Source organism: Salmo salar, chromosome ssa07 (assembly GCF_905237065.1).
Source record: "Salmo salar chromosome ssa07, Ssal_v3.1, whole genome shotgun sequence".
Taxonomy (NCBI): domain Eukaryota; kingdom Metazoa; phylum Chordata; class Actinopteri; order Salmoniformes; family Salmonidae; genus Salmo; species Salmo salar.
In genome coordinates, this window is record NC_059448.1 from 15,537,957 (window position 1) to 15,562,298 (window position 24,342).

Here is a 24,342-nt window from a genome sequence, read left to right on the forward strand (position 1 = left end):
AGAGCCCTCCTTTAACGAGGTCACCGTCAGTGTAAACTCAGAGCTGTTGTCTTTAAATAGCAGGGCTAACAAATCCAACTACGTGAACTGTGCAATACCACACACACACACACACACACACACACACACACACACACACACACACACACACACACACACACACACACACACACACACACACACACACACACACACACACACACACCCCCCAGGACCCTTCAAATTGTGTCTCATTGCTGCTATTGAGGAGTTATGTGAGCTATAGTACCTTAACCTCATCGGGGCTGGTGATATTACTAGTCTACAGTAACTAGCGGACTGGTTCAGAACTGGAAATGTTCAAGATTCAGAACTTCATTGCCATACCAACTGAAGTGGTTGGGAATTTGACTTAGTGCAGCTCATAAAAACCGGTACAAAAGATTCATATTAATTTGCAGAGCCTATACATACAATAGCGACAGTACATGGTAATGCATACTGTATTTAATATTTTAACACTACATGGTATTGCATACTGTATTTTATATTTGAACAGTACATTTACCATATTATTGATTGTAATGCTAAGTGCCAGATGGACTCTGTGGGGGCTGGATTTGATTACGCCTTGTGGAATAATAAAAAAAAATGAAAAATACAATTGGACTAGCAAAAACCATAGCTATAAGAGACTGTCTGACCTTATTGGACCCCATTTGGCTGATGCCTCATATCTGTTGTCCATTACAGTGCTGCTATTCTGGCGTTTGGAGTTCTGGAATATCAAAGCTGTTAAACTTCACTTTATGTTTGATAAAATATACTGTATTTACATCATTGCGGCTGCCGATGAGGCTTATAGTAGTAAGGTTGCACATCATCATCATCATCATCAGGATGGGTTTTTCAGATCCCCATAGAACATTTACTTCATTAGCATCAGTGATGAGTTAATTAGTCTCTGGCATGTAAATTATGCTAGTAGGCTGCTAGGGATGTGCTCTACTTTCCCTCCAGATGAGGTAAGAGTCATCATTTCTATGGTACCCTCTCTTTGACATGCCCATCTCCAGTGAAATATTACATCATATTATAATGAAGGAATCTAACTATTGTGGCTGCATGGTTTTAAGCAATGAAGTTATGTGCCTTCTCTTACAACCATGAATTCCTAATAGGCCATTATTGGTGATATGCATTTTTTTTACTACTAAACACGTGAGACATATTTCAGTTGTAACACCCTTACACAATTGCTAAGGGTTAGTGAATAATTAATGAGAGTGAACATATATATTAGCCTGTTTCCTTACGCGCCCCTCCAATGTGCACAGGGTGTCCTTTGACCACGGGAGACGCGCCAAACTATTGGATATCCCTCATGTAGGCCTATCATTGCGTCGTGTCGCTTCGCCACTATCGACTTGGGAAAGTGTCATCAATAGATAAGGATGAAGGGAAGTTGTTTCTGTGAATAAAAAATACTCATTATATCTATGTTCTGATGTGTATGACCTCACAAACACACTCGTAAATGACTAAAATAACGAATGAGTCAATGGAGGAACCAAAATAACTTCCCAATGTTGTAAAACTCCATGGATGACGTTCTATTTTTCCTCACGTGATAGCTAATTGTAATATTAACATTCAAACGACTTTCCACTAGACACGTCAGGCTCCAAACAGTCATCTTGTTTAGTACGCATGTTCTGCGCACAAAGGCAGTGGCGTGCGTCGCAGTCCCACTTTTTTCATGCTGAGGTAGTCGTAGAAGGGAGCGGAGATACGAAACACTTGCCCATGTGTTACCCAAACGCTCAGTTACACATACCATCAAATTCTGTTACAAATACTTGTGTGTTGTGGGAGTAGAAAACACCATAAGTTTAAAGAAACGAAATGGTCTGGCGCTCGAGGGACGCGCGCGGTCTCCCCACTTCAGCACTCTGGACAGCGCTCCACCAACTTGGAGACGGCGAAACTAGTAGGAGTTCAATTCTGGAATGAGGACCTTGGAGATAAACGACGGTGGAATCATGGTGGATATTAAGTGTATATTTTCTACAGGTGCATGCAAAACGCAAGTGGACTTTTTCAAGTGAGACATGGACTTTGCGGATATTATCTTCACGTTGTTCATTGTTGTGGTCGCAATTGTCTCGTTGTTGTCGAACTTGCTGGTGCTGCTATGTTTTGTCCAGAGCACCGAGATCCGCCGACAGGTACCGGGTATATTCATCATGAACCTGTCTTTTTGCAACATACTTATCACCCTTTTAAACATGCCATCGACATTGGTGGGGATTGTCAGAAACCACCAGCCTTTTGGGGATTGCCTTTGCCATACAGTGAGCTTTCTGGAGACCTTTTTGACTGCGAACACTATGTTGAGTATGGCAGCACTCAGTATAGACCGCTGGATAGCAGTGGTGTTCCCCTTGAGTTACTCCAGTAAAATGCGCTACAAGGACGCAGTGATCATGATGTGCTACTCGTGGCTCCACTCCCTCACGTTTTCCCTCATCGCCCTCCTGTTCTCCTGGGTTGACTATAGCCACATTTACGCCTCGTGCACATTGCATTTGAGCGAGGAGAGCGACAGGATCAAGTTTACAATTTTCACCGTCGTTTTCCACGCCAGTAGTTTCATGCTCTCCCTGCTGATCCTGTGCTTCACGTATTTGAAGGTGCTAAAAGTTGCACGCTTCCACTGCAAGAGGATTGACGTTATAACCATGCAGACGCTGTTCTTGCTGGTGGATATTCACCCATCGTACGTATGCTCCTTTACTTAAGAGGTGTGCGATCAATAGCCGTTACAATGGGTAATGTTAGCTTTACAGTAGGCTATAGGTTATAGATTCAAACCTGGGGCAACATGCTTCCTGTTGGTGTTCATTTAATTAAATTCAACGTAGAATGTTTTGTCATTTATTCTGCTGGACTAATATCAGTTCATTCCTATTTTCAGTGTGAAACAAAGGTGCCTGGTAGAACAAAAGAGAAGGAAACAGAGAGCCACCAAGAAAATCAGCATTTTCATTGGGTCATTCATCATCTGTTTTGCTCCCTATGTTATTACGAGGTAAGTGGGTTTCCAGTCAACTGGGATACAGGCAGCTGAACAAACAGGAGGTTCATTCACCTACCTTATTAAACACATTATCAAAGGGGTTACTATAGAGGTTGTGAGATTAACACATCCCCAGGTGAACACACTTTGATAATAAAACGGGGTTTATAAACAGTAGAGATATAGGCTATCATCGAAGGGTTTACTCTGTTTAATAACTTTGCCACCCAGCAAAATAACAGAAAAATGATCAACATGATTCAGTTGAAAGGTGAGGCAGGTCTCATGTGAGGTTGAGCAATGCACAAATGAAGCTTTCATTCAATTTCACCCGATGAGTTTTTGTTGTTGCGCCGTTTATGATCTCCATCCGTATCTGATACAGCCTTCATTAAACCATCAATTATCTGTCATGTCATTTCACTGGACTACCGTGTCATTTCCACCAACACACAGCATGACCTAGAGCAGCTGATTCAAATAACCAATTCTTCATCGAGCTTTGATTTATTTGAATCGGCTGTGTAGTCATGGGGCAAAAACTGAGTTTGGAAAAGCTTGGCCTAGAGGGAATATAGTATTGTAGTTTTACATTTGACATTTTAGTTATTTAGCAGACTCTCTTATCCAGAGCGACTTACAGGAACAATGAGGGTTAAGTGCCTTGCTCAAGGGCATATCGGCAGATTTCTCCTAGTCATCTCGGGGATTCAAACCAGCAACCCCCCCCCCCCCCACACACACATATTGCAAGCAAAACAGTTTAGTGGCCCACCTCTTGATAATGGAGAGCATTTTGTTTATTTTATCGTTAATTTTGTGCAATTCTATACATTTTGCCATGGGCTGTGGAGAAAATGTTGCTGTTTTAAAGCAAGTTTGCTGCAATTCTACACATTTTTGCCATGGGGTGGAAATAAATGTTTGCAGTTTTAATATGAGACTGACTAACAAAATCAATGGGGGTCCCCCGGCCGGTAATTTGATAACACATTTAGATAGCTGGCCACTAAACTAACTTAGCAATCAAACAAATGTTAGCTGACATGGGCTAATTGACTGACTATCAGTGACTGACATAACAAGAGGATAACTGCTGATGCACTACCAAATGTAGAAATTGCATCTTGTGTATTCTACTATTCTGAGTCCCCCCCCTCAAAAAAAATAAATAAAAATGACTTTTTGGGGAAATTGACCTTTCACCCTCTGTGCACCCTCTGGAAATAGTCAGAATGAGCTGAAGAAGGGAAAATAGAGGATAAATCCTGGAAATAAGCAGCTCTCACTCAACTGCTTCATTGGCATTCCTGCATATACCTACGGGCAAGAATATTGTAGCAATGCTCAGTTTATACATATTTATTTTGAGGAAATATGTTCATACATTATTATTTCCTAACGTATAAGGCTTGTTGCCAAAGCTGTTTTTCTGGCCCATCCGTAAATCCTCATTTATTCTATTCTACCTTGTAACCTTAGAGCCTCATGGCATTTCATAGAATACCAACTGAATTATCACCAAACACTCTCAAAAGCAAACAGAACAACTGCCTGCAAGATAAATACCATGCTTTGAATATTGGATAACTTTTACCCTTTCTAAAAGGCCATTTGCGAATTCTAACTTGACCTCTGCCTTCTCCTCAGGTTGACCGAGCTGCTTCCCTTCGTGGGCATCAACCGCCACTGGGGAATTGTCAGTAAGTGCCTAACATATAGCAAGGCGGCGTCCGACCCCTTTGCCTACTCCCTCCTGCGTCTACAGTACAAGAAGGTCCTGGTTACCGTTGTCAACCGGCTGCTGCGCCGTGACCTGTACCCCTCATCTGGCCACAACAGCTCTCTGGACACGGAGAACGACTACTCTCTCCAGAGGATCAGTTAATGTCACCATTATGGACATCACAAATATACCACAGACAGACAGACCCCAAATAAAGGTTTCCTCATGGAAAGAGGGAGGGAGGTGAGAAAGAGATGGGAGAAAAGGGGATTGTAGGAAATAGGAGAGAGCGAGAGAGAGAAAGAGAGGTTGTGGGAGGGGAAGAGGTGGATAGAAGGAGACAGCAGGAAAACAGGCAGGGTAGATGGAGGAAGAGAGGGCAAGACGGATAGACTGCACAGAGAATGATCGCGTTCAGGGACATTTGCTCCAGACGATATTGGTAAACAAGGGAGTCTGATGATCCATGATTCACTGGCAGACACACACACATACACGCCCAGAGCCAGAATCAAATGAATCAATGTTATTGAATCAGCCAGGGGTTCGGTTGATTCCTAATGGGAGGGATCACTCCACTAGAGAATGCTAGTGGGCTCTTATAACATAATAACCTCTTTATAAAGCAGATGTCATAGCCACATTTACAGACCTTTTGACACCCACATAGAATATAGGAACGGGCTGTTAAGGTTATTCATCTCTCGTGGACAGATGCACCTAACATAAATGGTAGTAGAAGCTGTTGACAGACTGTGGGATGCCATGACTAACGAGGAACTTTGTTCGGGTACGCTGATTTTTCATCACTGACCACTTGGACAAATCACGATTTTTGCAGGTGCTCGCATCGTTCGAATTTCGGAAGGGGAGGGGACATTTTGGGTCACAGACTTACCCGTTACTGTCTGAGAGTTTTCATATAGAGGGGTGGAGACTTTGCTGGTCTCATTAACATATTTTATAACACGTCTCCCCCAGAACTTAATGGAGGATCTGACAAATCTCGCAAGATGTTCTTTCTGGGTGTCCGAGGTTATGTACTGTCAACGGTACAGAGTGGAAGACTGGAAAGCTTAGCTAGGGGCTGACCAGTAGCCATTCGGGCACTGGTGCGATTTCAAGGGGCATCAATTAACTTCTTGAAGTTAAAATATGTGAACTTTTCAATGAATGGTACTTGCTGTGGCAAATGCTGCCAACTAGATAGCCATGTTATGTAGCCTATGGACTGGGTTTTAGACTACTACTGCAGTTGCTCACAATTTCACATCAATCACTGGATATTGATGCACTTTGTATTTCTCTCAGAGCTACTAGTTATAACAGCCAAAGGCAAATGCCATCATGTTTACTATGATAGCGTGTTGTAACTGAATGTACTGCAGGTATTAAGATCATTTTGACTGAAATGGATTTGTACTATTGTGTATATTGTAATACTTTATTCTGCCAGGTGATTGCTGGAAATGTTTATATGGATATTTATAAATACCGGATGTTATCTTTATCAAACTATTTTGCACTGTATGAGAAACCATAATATGTATTTGTTTAAATGATCTTCAAATAAAAGAGATGTTCTATAGCAGAAGAATGTTACGTTATGTTCAAGTAAGTGCTTTAAAACACGTTATTGTGTTCGTGCCAGAATTCAATATATGACTGTTTGGCTTTTCAATAGTTGCTTTATCAGAACCTGATTCTTTTTAGATGCACCCAGCACATGTGTATTTCATTCTGCGGGCCTATGCCACTTGCTGTACTTTGGCAGTGTGTGAGTAAAGCTGTTGGTGAAAAATGTGCAATAAAGCTGTCAAATAACAAGCATCCTTTGATATATATATGGCCATATGACAAGACATGTAGAAGCATATCTAATATCTAATGTCAATCTGGGGATTTCATGTTGACAGATTCATCACCAGCTGTTTTGCAGGTGCCAGAGGCTGTTCAATGTTTGTGCCACCACACCTCAAATAATCCAATAGGAATGTCAAGTAGTAGGATATGTAGGAGAGAGTGTGGTAAATTGGGCCATTTAAAAATTTTTTTACATTCAGCATCACTCCTTCAAGGGCAATATAGTGTTCTTTCTAACAAAAGTATATACATATATAGTGCCCTCCATTATTATGGGGACAGTAAAGCATTTTTTTCTATACTCCAAAAGTTTGGATTTGAAATCAAACAATGACTATGAGGTTAAAGGTCAGACTGAGCTTTTCATCCATTTCGAGTGATCCGTTTAGAAATTACACTTTTTGTACATAGTCCCCCATTTTACGGGAGCAAAATCATTGGGACAAATTAACTTATATGTGTATTAAAGTAGTCAAAAGTCAAGCATTTAGTACCATATTCATAGCACACAATGACTCCATCAAGCTTGTGACTCTACACAAGCTTGATGGAGTCATTGATGGGGTGGCAGGTAGCCTAGTGGTTAGAGCGTTGGGCCAGTAATCAAAAGGTTGCTAGATCGAATGCCCGAGCTGAAAATATGTCGTTCTACCCCTGAACAAGGCAGTTAACCCACTGTTCCTAGGCCGTCATCGTAAATAAGAATTTGTTCTTAACTGACTTGCCTAGTTAAATAAATACACATTTGAATGCATTTGCTCTATGCTTTGGTTGTAGATTGTATATTGTGTCCAATAGAAATTAATAGTAAATCATGTTATTGTGCCATTTTGGAGTCACTTCTATTGTAAGTAATATAATGTGTTTCTAAACACTTCCACATTAATGTGGATGCTACCATGATTACGGATAGTCCTCAATGAATCGTGAATAATGATGAGTGAAAAAAGTTAGACGCACAAATATCATACCCCAAGTCATGCTAACCTCTCACCATTACAATAACGGGGAGATTAGATTTTTTGGGGGGTATGATATTTGTACAAGAAGGTCCTGGTTACCGTTGTCAACCGGCTGCTGTGCCGTGACCTGTACCCCTCATCTGGCCACAACAGCTCTCTGGACACGGAGAACGATTACACTCTCCAGAGGATCAGTTAATGGCAACATTTTGTCCCAATACTTTTGCTCCTCTAAAATGGGGGGATTATTTACAACAAGTTCTGTCATTTCTACACGGTTCACCCGATATGGATGAACTTCAACCTCATAGTCATTGTCTGATTTCAAATCCAAACTTTTGAAGTATAGAGCCAAAAGAAGAAAAATGCTTCACTGTCACAAAATATTACAGAGGGCACTGTATTTCAGGATGTTGTGTATCTCTGGAAATCAGAATTAATGTAAACATTACAGATTTGAAAACATAGCTTGTCCAAAAAAAAGTGGTCTCTTGGCACAACATACCCCGGGTATGGGGTAAGTTAAGCAGCGGGACAGGGTAAGTTAAGCAGCGGGACAGGGTAAGTTAAGCAGCGTGTCAGGGTAAGTTAAGCAGCGGGACAGGGTAAGTTAGGCAGCGGGACAGGGTAAGTTAAGCAGCGGGACAGGGTGAGTTAAGCAGCGGGACAGGGTGAGTTAAGCAGCGGGACAGGGTAAGTTAAGCAGCGGGACAGGGTAAGTTAAGCAGCGGGACAGGGTGGGTTAAGCAGCGGGACAGGGTGGGTTAAGCAGCGGGACAGGGTAAGTTGAGCAGCATGACAGGGTAAGTTGGGCAGCGGGACAGGGTAAGTTGAGCAGCGGGACAGGGTTAGTTAAGCAGCGCGTCAGGGTAAGTTAAGCAGCGGGACAGGGTAAGTTAAGCAGCGGGACAGGGTAAGTTAAGCAGCGGGACAGGGTAAGTTAAGCAGCGGGACAGGGTAAGTTAAGCAGCGGGACAGGGTAAGTTAAGCAGCGGGACAGGGTAAGTTAAGCAGCGGGACAGGGTAAGTTGAGCAGCGGGACAGGGTAAGTTGAGCAGCGGGACAGGGTAAGTTGAGCAGCGGGACAGGGTAAGTTGAGCAGCGGGACAGGGTAAGTTGAGCAGCGGGACAGGGTAAGTTGAGCAACGGGACAGGGTAAGTTGAGCAGCGGGACAGGGTGGGTTAAGCAGCGGGACAGGGTGGGTTAAGCAGCGGGACAGGGTAAGTTGAGCAGCATGACAGGGTAAGTTGGGCAGCGGGACAGGGTAAGTTGAGCAGCGGGACAGGGTTAGTTAAGCAGCGGGACAGGGTAAGTTAAGCAGCGCGTCAGGGTAAGTTAAGCAGCGGGACAGGGTAAGTTAAGCAGCGGGACAGGGTAAGTTAAGCAGCGGGACAGGGTAAGTTAAGCAGCGGGACAGGGTAAGTTAAGCAGCGGGACAGGGTAAGTTAAGCAGCGGGACAGGGTAAGTTGAGCAGCGGGACAGGGTAAGTTGAGCAGCGGGACAGGGTAAGTTGAGCAGCGGGACAGGGTAAGTTGAGCAGCGGGACAGGGTAAGTTGAGCAGCGGGACAGGGTTAGTTAAGCAGCGCGACAGGGTATGTTAAGCAGCGCGACAGGGTTAGTTAAGCATTGCGACAGGGTAAGTTAAGCAGCGCGACAGGGTAAGTTAAGCAGCGCGACAGGGTAAGTTAAGCAGCGCGACAGGGTAAGCTAAGCAGCCTACACATTTCTTAAAACCATGTCTATCAGAATCGCTTTTTGTCTTTTAATAATTACACATTTTTATTCCGTTCCACTGTTCCGACCTGCAAAATAAAGTTCTGAACGGGTTTGACTTCAACCCCGAAAACAGAACCGGTTTATATTGTTCCAACTGTTCCTTTTTATTAATTGTTTTGTCATTTTACCCCATTTTTCTCATGATATCCAGTTACGATCTTGTCTCATCGCTGCAACTCCCCAACAGGCTCGGGAGAGGCGAAGGTCGAGTCATGCGTCCTCCGAAACATGACCCATCAAGCTGCGCTGCTTCTTAACACCTGCTCGCTTAACCCGGAAGCCAGCTGCACTAATGTGTCGGAGGAAACACCGTTTAAATGATGACCAAAGTCAGGTTGCAGGCGCCCGGCCAGCCACAAGTAGTGCCTAGAGCGTGATGAGCCAAGTAAAGCCAGCTGGTCAAACCCTCCTTTAACACGGACGACGCTGGGCCAATTGTGCACCGTCCTATGGGACTCCCAGTCACGACCTGTTGTGACACAGCCTGGGATCAGACCGCTGCGCCACTCGGGAGGCCCCTAACTGTTCCTTTTTAAACCTCTGAAATATATATATTTTTACATTAGCTCGACATCAAATTACTTCACCAATCAGTTCGAACATAGCAGCTTGCTATGGAGTGGGCAAGCTATTGTTTACATGCGAGATGCGACTGAAATTTTGCGGGTGGGGAGAGAGTGGATGGAGGAGGAGGCTTGGCCCACATAATTATTTCTACGGATGAGTGGCTTCTACGGAGGAACTTTGAATATCTTTGAACTTCCAAGAGTTGGCTTAATGTTGGACCAGAGCTAGCTAGCTAACAAGCTTGTGTGTGTAGAGCAGCACCAGAATGAAAAACACGTCTTGCCTTTTTGTTGTTAACAAATTCAATGTGAAACGTGATAACTACAGTATCCATAACTAACATTGAAACAGTAAATCCATTATTTTCTAATTAAAAATCTATCCCTAATTTCTGAATCATCCTTGTAATGTCAATAGGCTACATTAGCCTAAGCTTCTGAGGACAGGGGCAGGTTGCCTACACACATACTGGCAAAGATTTTCAGCCGGCAGGCAGACACTGGAATACGTTTCTGAGTGACAGAGTGAGGGCTTTGCATAGGTGCCTTGTGGGACTGAAAAAAATGCCTGGAATGCAAAATAACATTATTAACCGGTTCACATGCTTTTAAAAATAACGGTTCTGTTCCAGAACAGTATAGATCATTTTTATTGCCAGTTCTGATTCTGTTCCTCAAAAAAAATAATAAAAAAAAAAATTGTTTTTTCTCCCTGAACCGGCTCCAACCCCTGATTAGCCCACACAGCTATAAGGATGCACTTTCATTCAAGGTTTAGGACCTAATATTAAAGCTCATAGAGACCCCAACTGATGTATGCAATCTAAAAAATAATTTACTTTGGTTTAAATACAAGCATCATGAAACCTATAACACAATAAATTCATTTGACTTGGTGAAAATCTGTTCTTTGGACCTAACTTTTTCCATGTGGTTTCTTCCTTCAGAGTCCATGAAATAATGACGTCTTCCTGAATATTTGATCAAATGATTCATTTTGTGTATGTTTTCCATTGAAACAAGTTGGTTCTATTTACCACTTTGGTCCAATTTACCGCAATCTCCCATATGCTGACATTCTTCAAAGCATATTGCTGATCGGTTGAAAGGGATCAAACGACTGTCTCGAGTAAGGACTAAAGGACTGGAAAAATGCGCCGAGAAAACAATAAGTCGGTGCTATTCGAAATCATTGGGAAGTCCCTACCCCATTGAAGGGGGTTATGTAAGGGTTAAGGTGAGGGTTATGGTTACGGGTAGGGGTTAAGGTTAGGGGTCGCCCCAATGATCCCGGATAGCACTGACGGAAAGAAATGGTGGCCTATTATTTTAGAGAATGTCCACTGTTCACATAATCCAATACATATATTTAGAGGTAAGACATTAAAATGTTAACATTGAATAAAAAAAGTGATGGAAATGGTTGAGCAAGACGGTTTAGAGTATAGAAATTGGTTACAGGTGTATTTCAGAGAGTTTACTTGTTTTCAGGCACAATTCCACCTCCACCCAGCCTTCCATTTCCGTCCGGAACATTTTCCTTTGTAATTTGATAGTCGACCGTAATTCGTGTAATAAACTCACTTTTTAGAGAAGCCCAAAAGGTTTTCGTGCAATTAAGCACAGTAGCCTTGAGGTGCCACATCACAGAATATGGAATTTATACGGATGAACATGAAGACTATTGTTTTTCTGAATGCACTGGCAACAGTTGTTTGGGGTGCCCCTTCGCTCTGCGACCCCGAAGACGAATTTCTAGGTAAAGTAGGCCAACTCTTGCTGTTTATGATAACGCACATGGTGTGTTTTATGCATAGGAAGGAAGTGATGGTGTTTAGGCTAGTTCTGAAATAAAAGTGCATGGTTCAGAAATATTTCATTATATCTCAGACAAGACATGCAAACTGTGATGTTTCTATTCTCAATGTTTATTTTACAAGCCAACAGTAACAACAATAGAAAATAACCTCGTGTCACAAATTAGTGCGAAATAAAGTGCTTATTTTTCATTGGAGAATTATTATAGAACTGTAGACTATAAAGATTAAGGTAGATATTCCTCACTAGTGAGAGGTGACCTGATCCATAGAATGACAATTCTCAGCATTAATACGTTTTTACTGAAAGATAGACATTTGGGAGGAGAGATCGTGTAGCAAGAGGAGAGGGTTAATAAAAAGCAGATTTTAAAGTGCCACAATAACGTCGGTGATAAATGCGATTCTGCCATCTAGTGTTAAATGCATGACAGCAACTAACAATAGTTTTGTCTTTCAGGTATCTTTTGCAAAGAACCAGAACCAGAACAACGTATGTACATTTTATTTTCTTCAATAAATCCTTCAACTCATGTAAATGTGTTGTTTGTAAAGCCTTGGTGACAACATATGCTAAGGTTATAATGACTTTAGGACCAACTCTGACCATTCTAAATCAATTGAAAGCATCCTAACATGATGTGTGCATTGCACCACAGTTAGATAGCGTAGAACTTACTGTTCATACAGAGAGAAGGCCTAAAGGACTGTACATTTATACCATTTTATCAAACCACAGGTTGAACTACCTATCACACTTTTAAAGATGAGGTTTTACTAAGTGATTAGGCTAAATGGGATATTATGGCCTTAAGGCCTCTCCGAGCTATCAAGTGTATTTTTGGATGATTAATGGCTGTATGAAATATTCACATTTTAATCTCCACTGATAATAGAAATATTTGAACTTGATCATTTTCAGTACTGCAGAGAGGTAGCTAGCTATATGAGACAATAAAGACGTTTGAGACCAAGGGATGGATTCTTCATGCATATCCATATGACTTCTCAATATCAGGTTATGTTCATTTTCCATGCTAAGGATATAAGTAATGAGCCTTATTGTGTACTGCGCATCTTAGCTAGGTTTCTTAAACAAATTGACCGAGAACAAATGTAAAAGTACAAGAGAAAGAACAACCTGGCCAATACCCCTAAACATACTGATTTACAATGGAGAGAACATATGGTCTCAAAGCAGCATCTTGCAAGCAGGTTAACACTACGCCTACCTGAAAATAATTTATAACAAACGTATTGCTCTATGAAAATGTAGCCACCCACCTTACAAAAGCACCCAAAGGTCTCACCGATGTTAATTGCAAAGATTTCATGAAATTATGAGACAATAAATGGTATTTTAAGACATTGCATAATGATGAACCTATTGATATAACGGTATGTATTCTATACTTTGATGATTCAACACGGTAAGCTACATTCAGATCAGTCACTCACCATATAATACTGAATTTGTCCTGTTCCTCGGTTGGCTCTTTCCTCTACTCAGCCAAGTGCATGGACATCATGATGAACTACTGCAACGACATGTCCTACACCCACACCGTGTTCCCCAACATTCTGGGCCACAGAACCCGCGAGGAGGCCGAGGTGGGCCCCGAGTACCTCCTCGTCAGTGTGGTCCACAACTTGCTCAATGGAGAGTGCACCCCGGACATCCGCATGCTAGGCTGTTCAGTGCTGGTGCCTCGCTGCGAGAAGGAGAAGGTTTGATGCTAACAAAGGATAACGTAATAATACAAATGAATCAAAGAAAATTGCACTCTATATATCTTCCCAACAATTTAATGGGTAAATCTAATAACCAACATTTCGGTAATGCAGTGCCTTCTTCAGTAAAAAAAAAAAAATCCCACTTTCAATAATTGAATACCGTTTTTCTTTTGTAATGTAAGGTGCTGAAGCCGTGCAGGAGTACGTGCGAGGCTGTGAGGAAGAACTGTTACCATGCCTTCGAGGGCATCGAGATGGCCTGGCCATACTTCCTGGACTGTGACCGCTTCTTTGTCAGTGACCAGGAGGGCTGTTACGACCCACTGGAGGGCTTACGAGGTAACAACCACAGTTTAGCTGGTGTGCCATAAAACTGACTATCAATATATGATAGTGACAACAGTATGACACTAACTGTGCAGTATGATGTCGACTCAAATAATATTTTCATGCATAAAACAATCCCTTGAGCAAAATGTAAAACTAGAGAGAACCATATGTGCCAATATAATTACAAGATTATGTCATTATAAAGAAAAATAACACCCAAACCCCTTCTAATAACAGAAGCGTATTGAGTGGTAACTGAGAATGCAGTTTCTATCTAGATTAATGACAGTCGCCTGGTTACCACATGACTGCTTGTGGCACACCTCAAGAATGTACTTAAACTATTTCTAGGTCAATTCAAATGCCTTTTTACATTAACATTCACAGTTGTTTTGATGATTCTATTATGCCACAATCCTCTCAACACATGTTTAAATGAACCTTTATTTAACTAGGCATATAACGTTTTAACAAGTCTATGAATTCACACTGATAGGTGACAGAGAACTGTATATGTTCACCAGAGCAGTGATCAGTCTAACTTGAGTTCAGTACAGTTTGTTTCTCCCTGTTCACCAGAGCAGTGATCAGTCTAACTTGAGTTCAGTACAGTTTGTTTCTCCCTGTAGATGCAAACAACCAACCATTCCAGCTGTGTAATTGCTCTGAGTGTTCATGAGTCCTCTCTTCCTGTGTACTCTCTCTCTCTCTCTCTCTGTTTATCTCTGCAGCTGCTCTATGCCACCATAAACAAGTCCTACAGGAGCCTATACTGACACAATAACAGTTAATGTAGCCATTTTGCTGAAACAAATCATAGATATGCATATTATATATATATATATGATATGGGTGTAGATATTCACACAGATGGTGGTACTACATTTTGAATAACAGCTTTTAGTGTAGTATGAAATCTGTTTCCCAAAATATCTTTGATTCTAACTAAAAACACAAGATGTCTGGCAAGCCTTGTAAGCTATGTAATTAATTCCATGATGATATTTATTTTGAACAGATGTCTCTGGTCTTATGTTTCAACTTCATTCAGTTTCTTACGTTTTAGATCTTGCACATTTCCCTAAATGAGCACATTTATACAGGGGAGATGGGGGCTAGAATGTAGACCTTTTCCACTTCATGTCATTTCTCTGTCTCCTGACATTTTACAGGGCTCTAATAGACATGAGATGAAAGACTAAAGCCTCATTTAGTAATGGGGTATCTCAATATACACCCGATGAGGCGGTTTATTGACGCATGGTTACGCTTTCAAATGTTAACTTTTCTAGGACACTGAGTCAAAAGTCACACTTGCTAGTTAATTACAAAGTGTCATGAACTGGCTTGGAACACTACTGACCTTTATATCTTTGGTTACACTTCATAATAACTTCCACAAATAAGACGTTACACTTAGAACTGTTCATAGATGCTTGTAAATGCTTTTCAAATCATTATCATACAGTGTCATCGTCTCTTGTTTATCCTAGCGAAACAGGAAGAAGGTAATACCCCTGAGAAGCCTCATACTGTCATCCAGTTTAGCTATCAGTCTAACGCCCAGATGAACAGCATCCTGAAGAAGACTGCGGCACGATGCCCTGAAATCGCCATGACCTACAGCATTGGCCGCAGTGTGGAGGGCAAAGACCTGCTAGTGATAGAGTTCTCAAACAACCCTGGAGTACATGAATTGCGTGAGTACTAATGGTCCTCGGTGCACTACAGTGTGAGTCCTGGGAATGCTATATCTTAAACGCTGTCATATGTCTCTCAGTGCTATTCAATTAGGGGCTGATTCCGACGTAGGAATTTACGCCATTCCTACGCACTTCAGTATTTGGTGTTCAGATTTACCTTATTCAGTCGCGTAACGCGCCATGCAGGTGCTACCTTGCACGCTCTGAATACATTTAATTAAACTGCTGAAAACCCAGATTTATAAATACTTATTTAGGTTTAGGAAAATATTTATGAATCATGAATTGGTTTGGAGAGCCTTTACGCACAAAAGAAAGCAGTGGTTTGATTCATTCTGAAAATGGCCACTTTCATTTCAACCCATGGTAATATTGGAACATTAGTGTACATAGAATTATAATAGTAGACTATACCCTCGTCTGTTGGTTGCACTAACCATGGAACTGTGTAATGACACGGCCAAGTATTGCGGCATGTGTCGGGTTCAAACTGTTACGGCTTGGTCTGCGCTCCGCTCCATAACAATTTCATTCCCTTACATGTCATTTTTTTTGTATATTATCAACTGTTAGTAATGATCCTTAGCAACAACCACACGGCCATGACCGAGGAAGCAAATGAAGGGAAACGATACAATGAAATGAAATGGAATTATAATGTAGGCTAAACCAACTGGGAACGAACAGTAAATTGGCAGTTGAATATGTGTTGTTATTAGGCCTACTGATGGTCGATTCTGATAGTGGCTAATTATTAACATGATAGAAATAGGACACAGAGAAAGCCGGAGTGGGCTATAATTAAGACATTCGGGAGTGCCCATCCCTGCAAGTTAAAAGACTGTACAATTTAAACTCTGCATAATGGCACAGCACTTCATAAACTTTACTGTGGTAAAGTTGATATGTTGATATGCTTCAGTTTGCTGCCATATGACTGGTTTCACATTTATCTCCAGCGATTGCAAGGTAAAATAGACCTAAAACAAGTGTCATTTAGCTTATATTTACAATTCCCTTATCCAAACAGATTACTCATTTACCTAGCTCTTATCAAGTTGTAAATTACAGTGCATGGAGAATGGTGTTATTTAAATATTTAAACCTTCTTCCACTTGAAACAGGTAGGTTCGCTGGACTTTATTCATTTATTCATTATTCTTTTTTTGTGTTTATTTTACCAGGTAAATTGACTGAGAACACATTTTCATTTACAGCAACAACCTGGGGAATAGTTACAGGGGAGAGGAATGAGCCAATAGAAAGCTGGGGATGATTACGTGACCATGATGGTATGAGGGCCAGATTGGGAATTTAGCCAGGACACCAGGGTTAATACCCCTACTCTTACGATGTGTCATGGAATCTTTAGTGACCACAGAGAGTCGGGACACCCGTTTAATGTCCCATCTGAAAGACAGCCCCCTACTCAGGGCAATGTCCTCAATCACTGCCCTGGGATCTTTTTCTAGACCAGACAAAAGAGTGCCTCCTACTGGCCCACCAACACCACTTCCAGCAGCATCTGGTCTCCCATCCAGGGACCAACCAGGACCAACGCTGCTTAGTTTCAGAAGGAAACCAGCAGTGGGATGCAGGGTCAGAATATGGCGTTTCTGTACACACCTACGCCACACTGTCAATTATTCAAGCTCCACCCCAAACAAATAGCGGGTGAATAGCATGCTATTCTAATGCTTAAGTTCAAGGTCAGAATGCACAGAGAGAAAAGTGCATCAAAAGGGGATTATGTTCTATTCCTGCACACTTAACACGGGTCAGAATCGGGCCCTTAATTATTATCTCGCCTATGTCCACAGTTCAACCAGGGACAATGTAACTTTTCTAAATGTTACACATGACTGCAAGCTGCTGTCTTAGTTAAGTCTCCATGGAAAACAGATCATTCATCTCAAGGGACTCTTTGGTTGAATACATTTAAAAGAAGCCCCTATCCTGTCACCTTATATCAACAGTTGAACCAGAGATGAAGTACATAGGAAACATGCATGGGAATGAGGTGCTGGGTCGCCAGCTGTTGATCTACCTGGCCCAGTACCTGTGTTCAGAGTACCTGCTGGGGAACCGGCGCATCCAGACCCTGATCAACACCACGCGTATCCACATCCTGCCCTCCATGAACCCAGACGGTTACGAGCTAGCTGCCGCCGAGGTCCATGACACCATCGACCCTGAGAACGAGGAGGTAGGTTGAATCAACGTTGTTTGACACGTCATTTTAATATTTTGTTGTTTTATCACTGTGTAAAACGAATTGCATTTGCCAGAAAGGTATTAATGTACCGTATGTAATCAGTTTCCCAGCTTTTCTTTACAAATTCAACAACAGTCCTCAAATATTTGGTTTTAAACTACAGTGAGGGAAAAAACGTATTTGATCCCCTGCTGATTTTGTACGTTTGCCCACTGACAAAGAAATGATCAGTCTATAATTTTAATGGTAGGTTTATTTGAACAGTGAGAGACAGAATAACAACAAAAGAATCCAGAAAAACGCATGTGAAAAATGTTATAAATTGATTTGCATTTTAATGAGGGAAATAAGTATTTGACCCCCTCTCAATCAGAAAGATTTCTGGCTCCCAGGTGTCTTTTATACAGGTTACGAGCTGAGATTAGGAGCACACTTTTAAAGGGAGTGCTCCTAATCTCAGCTTGTTACCTGTATAAAAGACACCTGTCCACAGAAGCAATCAATCAATCAGATTCCAAACTCTCCACCATGGCCAAGACCAAAGAGCTCTCCAAGGATGTCAGGGACAAAATTGAGACCTACACAAGGCTGGAATGGGCTACAAGACCATCGCCAAGCAGCTTGGTGAGAAGGTGACAACAGTTGGTGCGATTATTCGTAAATGGAAGAAACACAAAAGAACTGTCAATCTCCTCGGCCTGGGGCTCCATGCAAGATCTCACCTCGTGGAGTTGGAATGATCATGAGAACGGTGAAGAATCAGCCCAGAACTACACGGGAGGATCTTGTCAATGATCTCAAGGCAGCTGGGACCATAGTCACCAAGAAAACAATTGGTAACACACTACGCCGTGAAGGACTGAAATACTGCAGCGCCCGCAAGGTCCCCCTGCTCAAGAAAGCACATATACATGCCCGTCTGAAGTTTGCCAATGAACATCTGAATGATTCAGAGGACAACTGGGTGAAAGTGTTGTGGTCAGATGAGACCAGAATGGAGCTCTTTGGCATCAACTCGCCGTGTTTGGAGGAGGAGGAATGCTGCCTATGACCCCAAGAACACCATCCCCACCGTCAAACATGGAGGTGGAAACATTATGCTTTGGGGGTGTTTTTCTGCTAAGGGGACAGGACAATTTCACCGCATCAAAGGGACGATGGACGGGGCCATGTATCGTCAAATCTTGTGTGAGTACCTCCTTCCCTCAGCCAGGGCATTGACAATGGGTCGTGGATGGGTATTCCAGCATGACAATGACCCAAAACACATGGGCAAGGCAACAAAGGAGTGGCTCAAGAAGAAGCACATTAAGGTCCTGGAGTGGCCTAGCCAGTCTCCAGACCTTAATCTCATAGAAAACCTGTGGAGGGAGCTGAAGGTTTGAGTTGCCAAACGTCAGCCTCGAAACCTTAATGACTTGGAGAAGATCTGCAAAGAGGAGTGGGACAAAATCCCTCCTGAGATGTGTGCAAACCTGGTGGCAAACTACAAGAAACGTCTGACCTCTGATTGCCAACAAGGGTTTTGCCACCAAGTACTAACTCATGTTTTGCAGAGGGGTCAAATACTTATTTCCCTCACTGTATTGCTGATTTCATATTACTTGACAGCGAAGATCCTACAGTGTGCTTTGACATGTCTGCTTTGACTCACATACCAACCTGACTACCACTGTATGAACCGTACAGGCTCAGAACTACAACAGCTGGACCCTGGGTCGAGGCAACGCCCAGAACATTGACCTGAACAGGAACTTCCCTGACCTGACTACGATCGTTTACAGCCGGCGCAGACACAGACGTTTCCGTAGCAACCACATCCCAATCCCAGACGCTTACTGGTTTGGTAAGGTACAGTATGAATTCCTAGCCATCCATGCTTGCATTTCGTGTGAGATTTTATACTTGCGGATAATAATACATGCATCAAATATTGTGCAATGATGACCGCTTTCAATGTCATTTGGATTTACATTTACATTTTTTTACCTTTATTTAACTAGGCAAGTCAGTTAAGAACAAATTCTTATTTACAATGACGGCCTACCAAAAGGCCTCCTAGGGGGCTGGGATTAAAAATACAAATGAACACGCATCACGACAAGAGAGAAAACACAACATAAAGAGAGACCTAAGACAACAACATAGCAAGGTAGCAACACATGACAACACAGCATGGTAGAAACACAACAACAACATGGTAGCAGCACAACATGGTACAAACATTATTGGGCACAGACAACAGCACAAAGGGCAAGAAGGTAGAGACAACAATACATCACACAAAGCAGCCACAACTGTCAGTAAGGAGTCCATGATTGAGTCTTTGAATGAAGACATTGAGATAAAACTGTCCAGTTTGAGTGTTTGTTGCAGCTCGTTCCAGTCGCTAGCTGCAGCGAACTGAAAAGAGGAGCGACCCAGGGATGTGTGTGCTTTGGGGACCTTTAACAGAATGTGACTGGCAGAACGTGTGTTGTATGTGGAGAATGAGGGCTGCAGTAGATATCTCAGATAGGGGGGAGTGAGGTCTATGAGTTTTATAAATAAGCATCAACCAGTGGGTCTTGGGACGGGTATACAGAGATGATCAGTTTACAGAGGAGTATAGAGTGCAGTGATGTGATGTGTCCAATAAGGAGCATTGGTGGCAAATCTGATGGCCGAATGGTAAAGAACATCTAGCCGCTCGAGAGCACCCTTACCTGCCGATCTATAACTTATGTCTCCGTAATCTAGCATGGTTAGGATGGTCATCTGAATCAGGGTTAGTTTGGCAGCTGGGGTGAAAGAGGAGCGATTACCATAGAGGAAACCAAGTCTAGATTTAACTTTAGCCTGCAGCTTTGATATGTGCTGAGAGAAGGACAGTGTACCGTCTAGTCATACTCCCAAGTACTTGTATGAAGTGACTACCTCAATCTCCATGTGTAATGTATCTTCAATGTTAAATATCAAAGTTTGAATTGAGTGTTGATTACCAATCATCAAGTTTTAATTGAAAACTTGACGATTGGTAATTGTTGTTAACCGTTATGCCAACATTTCCAAAACGCTGTGTTTTATTGATGTGCCCAGCTAAAGATGTTGACTGTAATTAATATGCTTGTCTTCATGTGTGTCGTAATACAGGTAGCTCCAGAGACATACGCAGTCATGAAGTGGATCAGATCCTTTCCCTTTGTGCTCTCAGCTAACTTCCACGGAGGGGAGTTGTTGGTGTCCTACCCCTACGACCTCTCCAAACACCCACTAGAGCAGAAGATGTTCTCCCCCACGCCAGATGAACAGGTGAGCGGGACTGACAGCAACATGTACAGTCAATAGGACAACAGCACTCTCCAAAATGGAATGCACTCTATGATCCGAAGTGTGTCTGTTGCAGAGAGAAGGCCCATTGATTGTTCATGCTCCACATATATAAAGATGAATTGTATTTTTATTTCCTCGACAGTCGTCATGTAACATACATGTAAATAAAGAAGAAAATGTATCTCAGCTGCTACCAAATCAAACTAATGTAACATATCAAATTCAAAGGGAAACGAAACTACCCATTATATTTTTATGAATACGACAAAAATAATATATTTTATTTTTGACTGCAGGTATTCAAGCAGATAGCGAGAACATATGCAGATGCCCATGCCACCATGTCAGAAGGAAACTCTGGAAGGTGTGAGAACTTTGGCAGCATCGGCCAGGACGGCATCATAAATGGAGCAAGGTGGTACAGCTTTGCCGGTGGTAAGTAAAAAAAAACGGTCAAATTAAAAACAGTCCAGGACTGTTGAAGTGAAGATATAGCGAGCGGGTGGCTGGTGGCACCTTCATTTGGGAGGATGGACTCATATTAACGGCTGTAATGGGATGGTATCAATCCATTCATTCCATCACAGCTATCATTATCAAATCAAAGTTTCCTGGTCATGTACACAGTTTAGCAGGTGTTATAGCGGTGCAGCAAAATGCTGATGTCACTAGCTCCCACCTATGCAGTCAAATGTCAAACAGCTAGAATGTAAAGAAAAGCAAGAAATCAAGAATGGCGACAAACAACTGTTCTTGTGAACCGTCCTCCTGTGATTGAAATAGCTGATGCAGGCTCAATGAACTTAATAGGCAAGTTATATTATGAACTTAACAGGCAAGTTATATTATGAACTATGATCGCCACCTGGTGGCGCTTTTAGTTATTGTCACTAGTTCGATTATGAAGATGGCGGTTTGTCGTTTCTATCACTGGCACTTTTTTTTCCTGTCATGTGATCAGGTATGCAGGACTTCAACTACCTCCACACTAACTGTTTTGAGGTGACGGTGGAGTTGGGCTGTGATAAGTTCCCAGCTGAGGAGGAGTTATACACTGGCTGGAAGGACAACAAAGAGGCTCTGCTCACATTCATGGAGTCGGTGAGATGACTTTAAACCCAGCATTTCATTCCAAAACATCACTCCTTTTCACAAATCTGAGACGGGTTCTCCACTAACCCTGCGTCTCAATGTTTACCAGGTCCACCGTGGAATAAAGGGAATAGTAAAGGATGCGGACGGGAATGGAATCAAAGGGGCAAGGATATCTGTCAGAGGAATAAGGCATGACATCACCACAGGTAAAGTCAGCCTCTCCGATTGGTCATTTTCACTAGCAAATGTCAGTATGATTCTGGGTGGTAAGCGTTTGATTAAAAAAACGTCCTCACTCTTTCTCTCTAGCTGAAAACGGAGACTACTGGCGCTTGCTAACCGCCGGCATCCACATCCTGACTGCGTCTGCACCAGGCTACACCAGAGCCATGAAAAAGATCCACCTCCCGGCACGCATGCAGAAAGCAGGCCGGGTGGACTTTGTCCTGCAGAAGGCTGTGGTGGAGCCTGATATGGAGGAGGACTATAGAATCCCGTCCATGGGGACCTATGAGGACTTCGACCCCTACAACCAGTTTGAGCGGTACACCATTAGCGAGCAGAACCAGAACAGAGAGGAGGGGCAGGAGAAACCGTGGTGGTGGAGCTATTTTAGCCACGCCCATGGCTCCGCCCCCACCTGGCTTCTCAGAAACTAGCTCCTCCCCTGAATATACATAGAATCCTCTATGGCTCCCACTATAGCCTCCTCTCTCAGCTCTGGTCCCCGATTACTATCAAGGGTTGCACATACCTCCTACAGGTCAATACTAGCACACCTAATTCAATGAATCAAGGGCTTGATGATTAGTTCAATCATGTTTGCTTATATAAGGGTGGAACAAAAATGTGCAACCCTGGGGGTACTCCAGGACACTGCCCTACATGATCAAAGACTGGTTGCTATTTAAGTTGAATATGATTTACATAATGCTATCATACAAGTGTCACATTTTAGCATTACCGTTATTATCCATTGCTGCAAACCTGTCGTAACTGAAGCAAAATATCAAATAGCTAGTTGTTCATGTAAAGTGTTTTCCCCTAAAGCTAGCCTCCATTTTACAAGCTTTTGCTCTGTTAAACTGCTTCACTTTATGACCATAATGCAACACAGGAAGGTTGAAAGGCATAAAGGATTTGTCTCTCCACCCGCACATATTTGTACGTGTTTATAATAAAACATTATTAAGAACATTCATTTGTTACTATTACTGTTTTTTATGGAGTCCCACCCTACTGAAACTTTGTTAAAGAGAAGAGTTCTTAACGAGTGTGGTGCTTTCTAGTTCAGTTTGACCTCACTTGCGGATTTCCACTATGAAGTAAGTTTACTTCATGATAATACGGTAAAGTGTCTTCTTCTCAGATAGTGACTGTCTGTTGTACTTTACAATAATTGTCTCTGAAATGTATTCACATGGTAGTAAACGGGAAGCTTGTGTGACCGTCGTCTCTTTAAAATATGTAATGAAACAGATTGGCCACAAGAGGGCATCCTAATTCCATTTGTTTTCGCCCATGTTACATTTTCATTTCCAAGAAAGGCAACCTTTCCAGCCAACCAATACTGTATCCCCATCTCTCCCACATGGCAGCGTATAGCATCTGATAAAGAACCAGAGGAACCGTCAGTCTCTTATACCAGTCAACTAACCATGCTTTATGAACCGGAATGTGTGTCATTTCACATAGCGCTCTGCATCACTTTTCTCTAGTCGATCTAATTGATATCGTCAGTGTTTTGTCTCACATTTTACCTAGATATGAATTGATCTGAAAAAAAAGTCAGTCCCATCTTATAATTTGTTTTGCCACATGTTAGCTTCTGAATAGCATTCTGCCTACCCCTTTACAGTGCGCCTGTGCTTTGAAAGAAAAAGAGTAGGATCTTTGTTGTAAATGGTAGGATGCAGTATAGTCTTGCAATAAGGGATAATCAAGGAGTGCGTTCTATGGAAAATAATGAACAACGCGCTAGCAGAGTGGAACTGACCTTCCACGGAGCTGCATTATTTTCCAGAGAACGCACAGAGCCCGGGTTTGATTATCTCTTTTGTACCATGGCTTGCAATATCTTACATTATTTAATACCATGGACACCATTCCACAGTTATGCAGCTAGCGATGAGAATACATGTTTTCTTCAATCTTCCCTCCAAACATTTGAGCTGATGTTCAG

General features: G+C 42.2%; 2 protein-coding genes across 2 annotated transcripts; both read left to right on the forward strand.

The window, feature by feature from the left end:
• The first annotated feature begins 1,707 nt into the window (after window positions 1-1,707).
• Window positions 1,708-6,614, forward strand: LOC106608662 (G-protein coupled receptor 26). The gene is made up of 3 exons (XM_014206754.2): window positions 1,708-2,758; window positions 2,957-3,070; window positions 4,709-6,614. Exons 1-3 carry the CDS (start codon window positions 2,091-2,093, stop codon window positions 4,944-4,946), a joined length of 1,020 nt encoding a protein of 339 aa, XP_014062229.1. The 5' UTR covers window positions 1,708-2,090; the 3' UTR covers window positions 4,947-6,614.
• Window positions 6,615-11,427: 4,813 nt separating this feature from the next.
• LOC106608661 (carboxypeptidase Z) lies at window positions 11,428-23,357 on the forward strand. Its single transcript, XM_014206753.2, has 12 exons — window positions 11,428-11,713; window positions 12,232-12,264; window positions 13,282-13,499; window positions 13,688-13,844; window positions 15,329-15,535; window positions 17,515-17,744; window positions 19,443-19,604; window positions 20,886-21,044; window positions 21,362-21,500; window positions 22,027-22,166; window positions 22,267-22,366; window positions 22,470-23,357. Exons 1-12 carry the CDS (start codon window positions 11,608-11,610, stop codon window positions 22,817-22,819), a joined length of 2,001 nt encoding a protein of 666 aa, XP_014062228.1. The 5' UTR covers window positions 11,428-11,607; the 3' UTR covers window positions 22,820-23,357.
• The last annotated feature ends 985 nt before the right edge of the window (window positions 23,358-24,342 follow it).